The sequence below is a fragment of the Mauremys mutica genome, chromosome 2 (genome assembly GCF_020497125.1).
Source record: "Mauremys mutica isolate MM-2020 ecotype Southern chromosome 2, ASM2049712v1, whole genome shotgun sequence".
In the NCBI taxonomy this organism is placed as follows: domain Eukaryota; kingdom Metazoa; phylum Chordata; order Testudines; family Geoemydidae; genus Mauremys; species Mauremys mutica.
In genome coordinates, this window is record NC_059073.1 from 84868056 (window position 1) to 84881029 (window position 12974).

General features: G+C 46.0%; 1 protein-coding gene across 5 annotated transcripts in view; it reads right to left on the reverse strand.

The window, feature by feature from the left end:
• The window catches only part of GREB1L (GREB1 like retinoic acid receptor coactivator), a 218130-nt gene that overhangs the window by 35623 nt on the left and 169533 nt on the right, over positions 1–12974 (reverse strand). For all 5 annotated transcript variants that reach the window (XM_045008101.1, XM_045008100.1, XM_045008097.1 and 2 more), the window contains one exon: positions 11331–11670. In XM_045008101.1, the coding sequence (XP_044864036.1) occupies positions 11331–11670 (340 nt within the window). The remainder of the gene's footprint in view (positions 1–11330; positions 11671–12974) is intronic.

Sequence of the window (12974 nt, forward strand, 5' to 3'; positions counted from 1 at the left end):
CTATCTCCTTCAGTGACCGTCCTCAGGGTGATCTCGCTCGGAGACTCCTGCATCTAATTAGGGGAATTACTGTAATGTTACGGCTGGTCCAAAGTATTTGTAAAAAATCTCCGGACAGACGGCATAGCAGAGACTCAGCACGCTGCTGCGTGACGAGCGTAACGGAAAGCCAGAGATTCAAATGGACGCTCATGGAGGGAGGGGGGACTGAGGACGCAAGGTATCCCACAGTTCCTGCTGTCTCCGAAAAGCATTTGCATTCTTGGCTGAGCTCCAAATGCTTCTAGGGTCAAAAACAGTGTCCGCGGTGGGTCAGGGCATAGCTAGGCAATTTACACAGCTCCCCACCCACCCCCAGAAGTGAAAGGGAAAACAATCCTCTCTTGACTCTTTTACATGTCACCCTATCTTTACTGAATGCTGCAGATAGACGCGATGGTGCAGCACTCAACACCAACATCCTTGCTCCCCCCACGCTATGGATGGCTGATGGTACAAAATGACTGGTACCCGTCCTCATCATCAGCCTATTGGCACATGGGGCAGTGCAAAAGGACTGGTAACCATGCCGACTAGCATCGGTAAGGTCAATCAAGGGCGCCTGGTCCTAATTTTTCGTGGTAGATGGTACAGTATGGCTGATAACCATCGTCATCATAGCAACAGGGGGCTGAGCTTCATCAGCCCCCACCCTTCATGTGTAAAGAAAAGATTCAATTGCCCCTGGACTAGCAGCAGGATGCTGGGCTCCTCTCCTCCACACTCCTTAATGTCCTATCTGGACTATCATAGCAACTGGAGGCTGCCTTCCACTCATTTCTCACTAACAAGTCACTGTGTCTTATTCCTGCATTCTTTATTACTTCATCACACAAGTGGGGGGACAATGCTATGGTAGCCCAGGAAGGCTGGGGGAAGAATGGAATGAACAGGTGGGGTTGTTGCAGGAGCACCCCCTGTGAATAGCATACAGCTCATAATCTATGCAGGATCTGACACAGAGCAGCTGTGCTCTCTGGTTCTCTGATACAGTGGTTCTCTAGTACACTTGCCCATATTCTAGGGAGGACTGATTCTATTTTTAGATACCAAAAAGGAGGGATTGACTCAGGGAGTCATTCCCAATTTTGGCTTTTGCGCCCCTGGCTAAGAGCAGCCAGGGGCACTTATGACAGCAGCAAATGGTGCAGTGCAAAAGGACTGGTAACCATGCCCATCTTATTACCAATTTATGGTATGGTAGATGGTACAATATGGCTGGTAACCATCTCTGCTATCATGCAAAAGCAAAAACATGCTGCTGTGTAGCGCTGCTGGACCGCCTCTGTCAGCGGCATCTAGTACACATACGGTGACAGGCACAAAAGGCAAAACAGGCTCCATGGTTTCCACGCTGTGGCGTCTGCCAGGGCAATCCAGGGAAAACGGGCTTGAAATGATTGTCTGCTGTAGCTTTCCCGGAGGAAGGGATGACTGACGACATTTACCCAGAACCACCCGCGAAAATGGTTTTTGCCCCATCAGGCACTGGGATCTCAACCCAGAATTCACAGAGACAAACTAGACTGTGTTCATTGTTCGCAAAAATTTATCTTTGCAAGGAATTCACTCCCTTTTTCCCATCACACAGCTTCGACTGTCTCCAGACCCGCCACAGCATCCCCCTCACAGAGGCTGGCAAAGATTAGGCGGCGAAAGAAAAAGACAGGGGACGAGATGTTCGCTGAACTTATGGGGTGCTCCCGAGACGAGGCGGACCAGCAGAGCCAGTGGAGGGAGACCCTCTCTCTGTACCAGCGCTCACACAGCGAAGGGGAGGAGAGGTGGCGTGAGGAAGACAAGCAGGCGACTCAAACGCTGCTTGGACTAATGAGGGAGCAAACGGACATGCTCCTGCGCCTTGTGCATGTTATGCAGGACCTCAGGCAGGAGGACAGAGCCCCCCTGCAGTGTATCTGCAACCGCCCTCCCCCGCCACAAAGTCCCATACCCCCCTCACCCAAAATAACCAGAAGGAGCGACGCCAGAGGTCGTGTAAACTGTCACTGCACCCCAGCAGAGTGCTCAAGTACCCAAAAGCTCTCATACCCTAAATTTTGAGAAGTCCTTTCCTTCCCGCCTCACCCAAGCCCCCATCCCAGTTTCATCCCCTAACTGTCTAGTTGATAATAAAAAATACTTTTCTGTTAATTACTGTTTCCGTCATGTTCTTTCAGAGGAGACTGTGTTTGAAGGGGGGGAAGGGGGTTGGTAATTTGACAGGACAATCACCTTTACCAGGGTACAGACATGGGGGCAGGATCAGCAGCAGGTCACACACACACTGCTGTCAGTACGCACCCTGGTCGGTATGGGAGGTGGTTTGCAGGTTCTGTGTGGGTGGGGGGGTACGTGACTTTGTAGCGGGGGAGGGGGGTTACAGATCTCATGCAACGGTCTCTGTCCTGGACCACAGAGCCACGCAGCAGAGGAATCTGTATCCGTCCTCCCCCGCCAAAAGGCCACATAGCCCCCGCACACAGAGTCCCAAAAAGGAGGGATGGCAGGCTCCGTTGAAACATCCAGTCAAGCACTGCAGACCGCTCTGGGAGCAGGAGCCTGTCATTCCTCGAGTTTACAGGCGGTCTTTACATCACCGCACACCCTACCCAGCACAGTCCGTGTCCCAGTTTCAACCCCGTAACGCAAAGTCATCAATAAAGAAACCTTTGTAAAGTTACAGTGGAACATGTATTTTATTTTTAAACGTGTGTTGGAAGTTGGGGAAGCGGGGTGGGCGGGGTATGTAACTGCAGATGCTAGTCAACAGTCACTTGGTAAAGAAACAGGGGCAGGTTCAGCTTCTCTGTAAAGAAACTGAACAGTCACAGGTCACGCTGCTCGCTGTTACTTGAAGAGTTCCTTGTCACTTTGCAAGGCGCCTGCACAGAGCTTCACGAGCCAGGGCATTAGCGGGTAGGCTGGGTCCCCGACGATCACTATAGGCATCTGCACATCCCCAAGACTTATTTTGTGGCCCGGGAAGAAACTACCTTCCTGCAGGCGTCTAAACAGACCACAGTTCCTGAAAACACGCATGTCATTAACTTTGCCTGGCCACCCGACGTTGATGTTGGTAAAACGTCCCCCATGGTCCACCAGTGCTCGCAGCACCATTGAAAAGTAGCCCTATTTCTCAGCAGCTGACTGTGGAAGAGGTGGACGATAAGGTGCGAGGAGTTGACAACGGCCATAACTGCAGCGGGATCCGTGCTCAAAGTGCTGTGGTGCCCGTGCTGTCACTGAGCAGAAAAGTGCACGAACAGATTGCCCGCAGGCGCTTTCAGGGAGGGAGGGAGGGAGGGAGGGAGGGCGTGATTGACGGTTCAATGATGACAGTTACCCAAAACCACCCTCGACACATTTTTCCCCCCAGCATGCATTGGGGGGAAATCCCAGAATTCCAATGGGCAGCGGGGAGTGCGGGAACTGTGGGATAGCTTCCCACAGTGCACCGCTTCCAAAGTCGACGCTGGCCCCATTACTGTGGACTCGCACAGTCGAACTAGTGTATTTAGTGTGGATACACAACTTCGACTTCATAAGGTCGATTCCACAAATTCGAATTAAGTTGATTCGAAATAGTCTTGTAGTGTAGACATACCCTAAGTTCAAAAGTGAACGCTAAAATCTATCTCCTACTGCCAATATGCTAAGGGTACTATTTGAGAAAATTGACAACTTAGGTCAGTTAGACCACTGGCCAATCAGATAAGATTATCAGCTAGGACCCTCTGCACCAATGTGTCTTCTCATCATACACTAGCTGGAGACTCAAAATGTTCTATTCTGGGTGATTTTAAAGATGAAGATCTTTCTCACTGTGGAAGGACAAATGAAAATTAAGCCTTGATGCTTTAGAATCAATACTTATTAATACTGCAGAATATTATTAAAGTGTTTCCTGCATCTCCTTAATAATGGATCAAGAATCAACTCTGATATGAGATATTTATAACTTAGCCATGCAAATCTTCATGGAAATTTACCAGCTGAGGCACAAAATCTGCTTTGCTGACTGAACCATAAGTACAATGATTCAAAAAAACAAACAAAACAAACAAACAAAAAATCAACCCAATAATATTGTAATTGCTCATTAAAAAGGGGTCATACTCTTGAAACTAGGGGGCTGGCAGAAATCTGCAAGGCTGATAAGAACTTGCATAGCTGTATCTTCAGAGGACACCTAGTTATAAGCAAGCTCTGTGGAACAGGTGAATAGCAAGGAGGAAATTTTCAATGACATTTTCCACTCAGCTTTTCTCTACTCTCCTTCTGTATATGATATTCACTCTTTCTCTTCCTTCGCAAATGTCATGCATTATGAGTCATTTCTTCTCAGGCAAAAAGAACAGGCTTAAAAAGGAAACACTCTATAGCAGATCAATGACTCAGTATGATGTCTTTTTTAAATTTTCCACTGTGAAAAACCTATGACTAATTTTTTTCCCCTCAGGTTTAGGGGTAGCACATCTCTTCTACTCTAGTTCTATTTACTTTCCCTATCCCATCAGCCTGCTGCTTTCTGCACCCTCCATGTAACATGCTTTTGGAAACAATACAAATTGTTCTGACTACCTACCCACCTCTCTGTATTAGCTCAGTTAGCAGGCTGAATGTACTGTCATGTACTGTTCTAATCAGCAGGATTCACAGATGTACAGATCAAGGTGATGTATTTACCCTGTAGCACATAACCAACTTTTGAGGTTTCTGAGAAAGTGCAGGAAAGATCACTGGAAACTGGGACCAGGGAAAGGAATGCAACACCACCTGGCTTAAAAACCTCACTAACAAGATCAAATCCAATGGGGTTATGTCTTTGGGCTTTGTTTGTTTTGTTTCCTTCCAAGGTGAGAAATCAAAGAGCAGACCAAATCCCTGTGGCTAGGACTGAAAAGTGATATAATATAACAAGTAGTAACAAGAGTAGCACCAGATCACCAGCACACAGCTACTGCCAATCCTGTGCTGTGCTGCTAAGCACTGGTACCTTGATGCTTAGGGGAAGGGCAGAGTTAACAGGACCCTCCAAGCAGGTGCCACTAAAAGCTACTCCACAAACTGGTCCTTCCTGGATCCATTGAAGTCAACAGTAAAGATCATATTGACTTTGATGAAGCCAGGATTTCACTCATAGCTCTTAAAAGAGGGAACGCAATATCCCAAAAGGTGCTCTCTCACTCATCCCTCCCCACCTCCCCAAAAAGGGAGGTTACTTACCTGTTCTGTAACCAGAGTTCAAGATGTGTGGTCCCTATCTACATTCCATTCTGGGTACACATGTGCACCATGTGCCTGAGATCAGTTTTCAGCAGTGTTTATTGGTCCACACCTGAGCCACTCATCTCTTCATGCTCTGATCTGAGGGCATAAGGGGCAACGTGAACCAATTGCCTCTCCAGTTCCTTCTCTACCGCAAATCAAGTCATGATCCCAAGCAGAGGGGAAGGAGGGCAGGTAGTGCAATACAGATAGGGACCACACATCTCAAAGAACTCTGGTTACAGAACAGGTAAGTAACATCCCTCCTTCTTCAAGTGCTGGTCCCTGTGTGTGTTCCACTCTGGGTGACTGATGAACAGTATCTATTGTGGAAGTGAGTGAGAGCACAAGTAGGAAACAGACAATTAGAGTGGTACCCAGACAAGCATCCACTGCTGAGGCCTGAACTATGGCATGTCTGGAAAAGGTATGCATCAAGTTCCATGGAGAAGTTGTGCAGATTTTGCCAATAGGAACATCTTTCAATGAGGCTACTGAAGCTGTCTGGGCTCTGGTAGAGTGAGCTCTCTCACCTTGTGGTGGGCTAGTATTGGCTACTATCTCACAGCACAGCAGGATGCATCCAGAGATCCATTTAGAGAGCTTTTGGGATGATACCTTAGCAGAATGGATGAGAATAGTAGCTGTAACAAATAACCTTGGTAATTATCTGAATGGTTTTGCTCTCTGCAGACAGAAAGCCACTGCTCTGCGAATGTCCATGGATGGTAGACATGTCTTAATTAGAAGTGTGTAGTTTTAGAAAGAAGGTAGGTAAGTTAATGGTTTGAGTGAGGAGAATGTCCAAAATGACTTTGGGTATAAATTTAGGATGCAGTCTCAATGTGATGCTATCTTTGTGTAAGACCGAGTATGGTGGATCTGCCATAAGAGCTCCTAGTTCTCCACAGTAGCTATTAAAAAGATGACTTATGGAGAGATGGCATAGCAAGCAGGTTGCCAATGGTTCAAACAGAGCTTTTGTGAGCACTGATAAAACAAAATTAAAGGTCCCATGTTGGAGTTGGTTTTGCTTACAGGTGGAAATGTCTGAAGGAAGTCTTTGTGAAAGTGGATCGTTACAAGATAGGCAAAAATGGAGCAGTTATCGATCAGTGCTGATAGCTGCTAAGTAAGCACTCATTGAGGGAAAGAGTGTCCTGTGGTCTTTAGGGATAGAAGGCAGAAGGATAGCAAAGAAGTCTGATTCTGCTGGAAAAGGGTGGTGATTATAAGCCCAGATAGAAAATCATTTCTACTTGACTGCACGACATTTTCTAGTAGACTCCTTTCTACTACTGTTGAGAATAGTCTAGATAGCTCTCAAACACGTGCTCTCAAGGCTTGATGCCCATCCAAATAGGCTGTCAGCTATAATGAGCCTGGACTGAATTGACTGATTCTGTCTTTGTGTTGTGTCAAAAGGTCTGGAAGGTGATGTTCGGATGAGCCAACAACTGAGGACACTAGGAAACCAGCAGTACCTGGGCCAGTTGGGAGCGATCGGTATGACCCACACTATGTCCTGCCGGATTTTCCTCAGGACTTGAAGTAATAAGGGGATGGTGGAAAGGTGTACATTGAGTGCCTAATCAGGGAACCAGAAGAGCGTCTCCCATGGAGTTCTGACCCAAGGCCCTCCTACAGCAGTAGTTCACACATTCTGTTCTTGTGGCACACCAAAAATGGAACACTGTATCACTGAGTTACAAAGCTCTCACGTGTGGTCCTGGGAGAAGCACCTTCTGAATCTCTCCCCTGGGGCATTGTGTACTCCCAGTATGTGACAGAGTTATCTTATGCTGAATACACCAGTTCCAGAGTTTTACATCTTCTATACAGAGAGGGTGTGGATTGCTCCTCCCTGTTTGCTTATATAGAATACTGTGGCGAGAATGTATGAAAGGGAGAAACTGTCTGGAAGCCTCCCAGACTGCTCTCAGTTTGAGCTGGTTTATGTTCATTTTGGCTTCTTTTCCTGACCATATGCCTTGCCTCAAGTGTTCACCCAGGTGTGCACCCCATCCAAACACGGAGGCATCTATGATGAGAACCTTCTGTAGTAAAGTCGGAGAGAATGGGACTCTGACACCATGTGCCCCTCATTCACCACTTTTATATGGTTATGATGTATTTTGTACATAGTACGCCTTGTGAGGTATCATTTGAAACTCAATCTACTGAACATCATTGTCCTGTTAAAATGTGTGTATCAACATTGCATATGGAGCTATGACATTTTACTATATGATTGTTACTGAAATACGCTCTAGTTCTGGGCAATGCTCACAAACTAGCTCCTCAGAGACAACAAAGAACTGACCGCAGGTGTTAGAAAACTATTAACTGCTGAAGCAACCATTTCCCAGCAGGGGAGACTGTAAACAAAGAAATTTACAATTCACCTGAAAGATGTTTCAGATCTCACATACACAGAGGACTGTTTTGTCTAATACTAGACATTACATTTGATAGATGAGTGGTGTGAGACAGCACTCACACTGATGCCAGGGAGGTGACCCACCCTGATCCCTGCACGTACAATTCTCCTCAAGGATGGAGTAAAGAAAGCATTCGTCTCTACTTTGAACTGAGGCCTCCCAACAGACAGGATCCTCTCTCTGCCCCCTCCCACAAACAGAAATGAGTGAGATATTGTGGAAGTGTGGATATACATACCCTAAGGAACTTTCTCCAATCTCTCTTCTCCCCCTTTCTTGCCTCCCTACCCCACAAACACCAGGGAAGCCAGAGTGTGTGTGGAAATAGAGACAACCATCAGACTGGAGGACAAAGGGAGAAGGTATCTGCTTCTTTTCTTTTCTTTATGAATCCTTTCCTTTTGCTCTGTATGAAAATTTTAAGAGCGAAGTACCAAATATGAAGAGAGAAACAAAATGAAGTTGGAGAGAGGAAAAGTCAGCAAAGAACAAGGGAACTGAAGAGAAAGAAGAATGGTATTAGAAAGAAAAGGTGTAAAACAATAAAGTTATTAAATACAGAATAAGGGAAAACAGATGCTGCAGACGGCACATGAAAGATACACCAAGATGTAAAGGAGAAGAAAAGAAGAAGAGGACAAGCGATGCTCCATTTGAAGAGATTGTGATATCAAAATGGCTAAAAGACTCATATGTTTGATTTTACATCAATTGCAACAATGGACAAATTAGTGTAGGAGGAAAGTGGGGGAGGGGCAGCAATGCTTGGCTGTGAATGGGATGTGCTCAGGAGCCCTACATTCATACACATGGGGGGAGGCAGGGAAACCCCTCCATCTCTTATATCCCCAGCCAGAATAGGATATGTCTATGCAGCAACTAGACACCTGCGACTGGCCCATGCCAGATGACTCGGGCTCAGGCTGCGAGGCTGTTTCATTGCCCTGTAGACGTCTGGGCTCAGGCTGGAGTCCGGGCTCTAAGACCCTGGGAAGTGGGAAGGTCCCAGAGCTTGGGCTCCAGCCCAAGCCTGGAAGTCTACACAGCAATGAAACAGCCCTGCAGCCCTGCAGCCCATGAGCCTGAGTCAGCCTAGATGGGCCAGCACCAGGTTTTTCTTTGCTGTGTAGACATATCCTTCAAGTTTGGAATGAGTTAGAGTTAGTGATTTGGGAGCAGGTGGAGGGAGTGCATGTTTACTGCCCTCATTTGCACACTTCAGTGCTGGTATTGGGTTTTTCCAAGCACCTGACATGAAATAAGAAAACAAATTTGAGGCCCTGAAGTTTCGTTGGCTTCCAAAGACATTTTGTCTTCTACCACGTGGGAGAGGAGTGAGAAAGTCATTCGGAGGTTCTCAAGCCTGGTCTTTTTGTTCTCCACTTGACTGTGGCTCTCCACTCAATTTGATGCAGCTACAAGGATTCCCCAAGCATCAGCTGCCACATTAGTAGTTTTGATTTCGATTTCTACTGAGGCACATGTCCTGCTGTGGCACACAGGGGCTATAAATAAATGGCAGTGGGCCAATGGAGAATTCCCATGACACAGATTGTGTAGGATCGCTATTACCAGAGGTGAAAGTAAGCCGGTACGGTCTGGTACGACGTACCGGCAAGAGCCAGTACACCGTGCCGGACCGCACCGGCTTCCGTGGCGGGGATTTAAAGGGCTCTGGGCTGCCTGCAGCTGTGGGCAGCCCAGAGCCCTTTAAATCCCGCCCGCGGCTCCGGTGGCCAGGCTGGAGCTGGGATTCAAAGGGCTCTGGGCTCCCCGCAGTGGCAGGAGCTCTGGGCCCTTTAGATCCCGGCCCCAGCCCGGCAAAGCTCGGGGTTCCCCACGGCGACCAGAGCCCCGGGCCCTTTAATTTGCCCCTGAGCCCCAGGGGGCTCCCAGCCACCTCTTCAGCTGGGAGCCCCTGGTTGATTTAAAGGCCCTGGGGCTCCCAGCCATAGCCGGTGCCTCAGGGCCTTTAAATCTTGAGAGGCCCCGCCTCTTCCGCTTGAGGCCACACCTCTTCTGGACAAGACCACGCCCCCTCAGGACTCTGGCATTACTGGTAAGTCCTGTAAGTTACTTTCACCCCTAGCTATTACAGGGTTTTAAAGGGGGTTGAACCAACCTCTAGGAAATACCCTGGCATAAGGACGTTCCCTGGGTGGCACTGAGCTACTGAAGATAGCCCTACGCTGTCCCCATTGCAGCTGCTGGGACTGTATTGTGAAAGGTAAAGGGTGCAACCAGCATGAACTGCACTGCTGCTAATTTTTTCCTCAAGAACAGCCCCTCAAAAAGGCTATTGCAACCAGGCACAGGTTAAGGCAGTCTCAGTGTTTAAAGCCACCTTTACTCCCGGTTTCTCTTCGTGTGCCAAGAGCAACTTGTCTAGAATGCAAATGTGGCCCTTAGGATCCAATTGTATATGGCTGTGTATCACTGAATGTCTTGAAAATAAAACAAGTCAGAAGAAGAATCTTTGAGCTTAAAGTAGAGACTTGGGCTGGATAACTAGGAAATTCCTTTCCACTTTAATATACACCTCTACCCTGATATAACGCTGTCCTCGGGAGCCAAAAAATCTTATCGCGTTATAGGTGAAACCGCGTTATATCGAACTTGCTTTGATCTGCCGGAGTGCGCAGTCCCACCCTCCTGGAGCACTGCTTTACCGCATTATATCCAAATTTGTGTTATATCAGGTCGCGTTATATTGGGGTAGAGGTATGCCTACTATTCTATAAAAGGTAGTCACTCTCCAGTAGTTTCAATATGGGGGTAAAGTCAGTGTGGGAGATAGACTTTGCTAGTAGCATCATGCACTTGTAAATACGTAGTAGCTAAACAGTGTCATGCACTCACAAATACATACTAGCTAAAGAAATCAAGGTCCTAACCAACGTTTTTCACGTGGTGAACATCAAGTTGCGAAGAAGAGGCTTTTGTCATGCAATGGACTGACAAAAGACTCAATTCTATGCCTATCAGAATACTTTACCAGCTATAGGCAGGGTAGACAACAGTTGTAAGGACAGAGTAGATGACAGATAAATGAACAGAACAGAATTAGTTCATGTACTGGGATTTAAGCTCAGCTCTCAGAGAGTCAAGGAAGTAACCTATCTGGTTTTTAATGAAGATTGTTTCATACTGTTTGTTATTCAACTTGGAAAAGTTAGGTAACATGCTATCTTTTACTTCTAGGACCAACAACAACTTAATATTTTTTCCTGCACCCTAAAATGGTTACGATGACCAAAAGTAGACTACACCCACACAGAACAAACCATATTAAATATGCCCCTTTTCCATGTAAGAACTAACACATAGGTCCATAAATGTGTAGGTACACACAAGATTTTGACTAGAGCCCTGCAGTGGGACTGGGATCCCACAGGTCCTGCAGGACCCACTGCCACAGCTGCGGGAGTGAGATAAAAATTCAACAAACTATGTGGGAGTGCATGGGAGAAGGTATTAAGTGGTGGGATGGAATTAAAAATTAGTCCCTCACAGGAATTTAATCTGTACGACATCATTTACACAAGTTACAATCTTGCACAGAAACATTTAATTCCTACTAACCTTTAATCGTGTCACAAAGTGCTTAGCAACAGTAAATTCTGAAGCTGGGTTCCCAAGAAGGATCTCAAAACGATACTGCAGACCTAATTTGTCTCTCACTTCTTGTAACCTCTCCCTTGCTAGCATTGCTAACTGCACGGAGGGAACTCTAATGATAAGCATATGGCCACAACCATTCCTATTCTTTCCTGGTGAAGTGATGAGGTCATCCATTATGCTGAGTGTCTCAGGGGTGCTGTGGTCTCTAAGGGAGGCCATGGTTGTGAGAGCCATCAGGGCTTCAGAATACTGCTGAATAAGAAGGTAGCAGCGAATCACCATGCTGTGCAGCCTGGGGTACCTTCAGAGGAATACAGTTATATGTTGGTCAGTAAATACGTTCAATAAAATCATCACATGAAAGTCAGCTCTGACATAGGCAGGCCTGGATGGCAAGAAAAAGGAGCTCATTTTATGTGTAGTACATAAATACTGAAATCCTCAACCTCTATTAACAATTATGAGCTGTAAGTGCATTATGCTATTTTTATAGCCATACATGGCATGTACAACTATAGAAGGTGGTACAGTCTAATTCAGACACTGTTAGTATCAGTACAAACACATATAGCACAAGCTCATGATCCATTCTCACTTAATTGTCCAAGGGTTTTTTTTTCCTTTAACCAAGTTTTGAGGAAGAAAGAAGTTTTAAGGGGGGGGGGGGGTGAGTATAAACTTACACCACTCACAAAAAGACTAGGACTTAATGATGTGCTAGTGCAGGAGCACACTTAGTTTGCCCTTGGCTGAGATCCAACAAACAGTTTGGCTTTCAAGCAAAATGATAACAGTCTTTTTCTCATGTTGGAGCTAAATTCAGTGACTATAAATCCAAACAAGTATTTGGATACTAAGAAAAAGTGAAAACCCACTGAACTAAGAGAAAACCATCTGATGTCTAGTCATTGTAACAATCTACTACTATATTTAATAAACATGGAAATGTAATAGGAATAAAAGTTGGTTTGAACAATCACAAATGACAACATATACAGACAGCATGCTGCATTGATGATATCAGCAGTGTTGAAAATGATAGTACTGCCTTAGTTCCTGTACTTAGCTTCTCTTATCTATATGTTACAACACATCCAGCCTTAGCCCTGTGGAACTGGATTGCTTTGTTCTCTATAAGGGAATATGGAGCCATTGCTAGTCAGATCCTGGTCAGCAAACACCAAAAGTGGTCACCATAAAGAGGCCGTTCTGTGACCCATATGAAATTTATTGAAATTCTCAGTTCATTTGCTAGTGGACAGTGTCCACATCTGGCAAACTTCTTGTCACTCTCTGCAGAGAAGCCACAGCATAGAAAATGAATTACCCACTCAGCCTTCTAGATCAGGACTAAGGCAAAATGGTAAAACAGAATGGGCAGGCCTGGACCACCACTGCTTATGCCATATCGATTACCTGGAGAAGCCGAGAACTTCAGTTTGTAAGGCTATCAATCTGACACAATCATTAAATTAATTACAAAATAAAAAATAGAACAAACTGCTGGAATTTCAGTATCAAGGGGCTGTCCAAACTCCAAAAGCATCATTCTTAAGCCTAAATGTGTTTAAATAACTGGTGCATTTTTGGAACCCTGTAACTGAA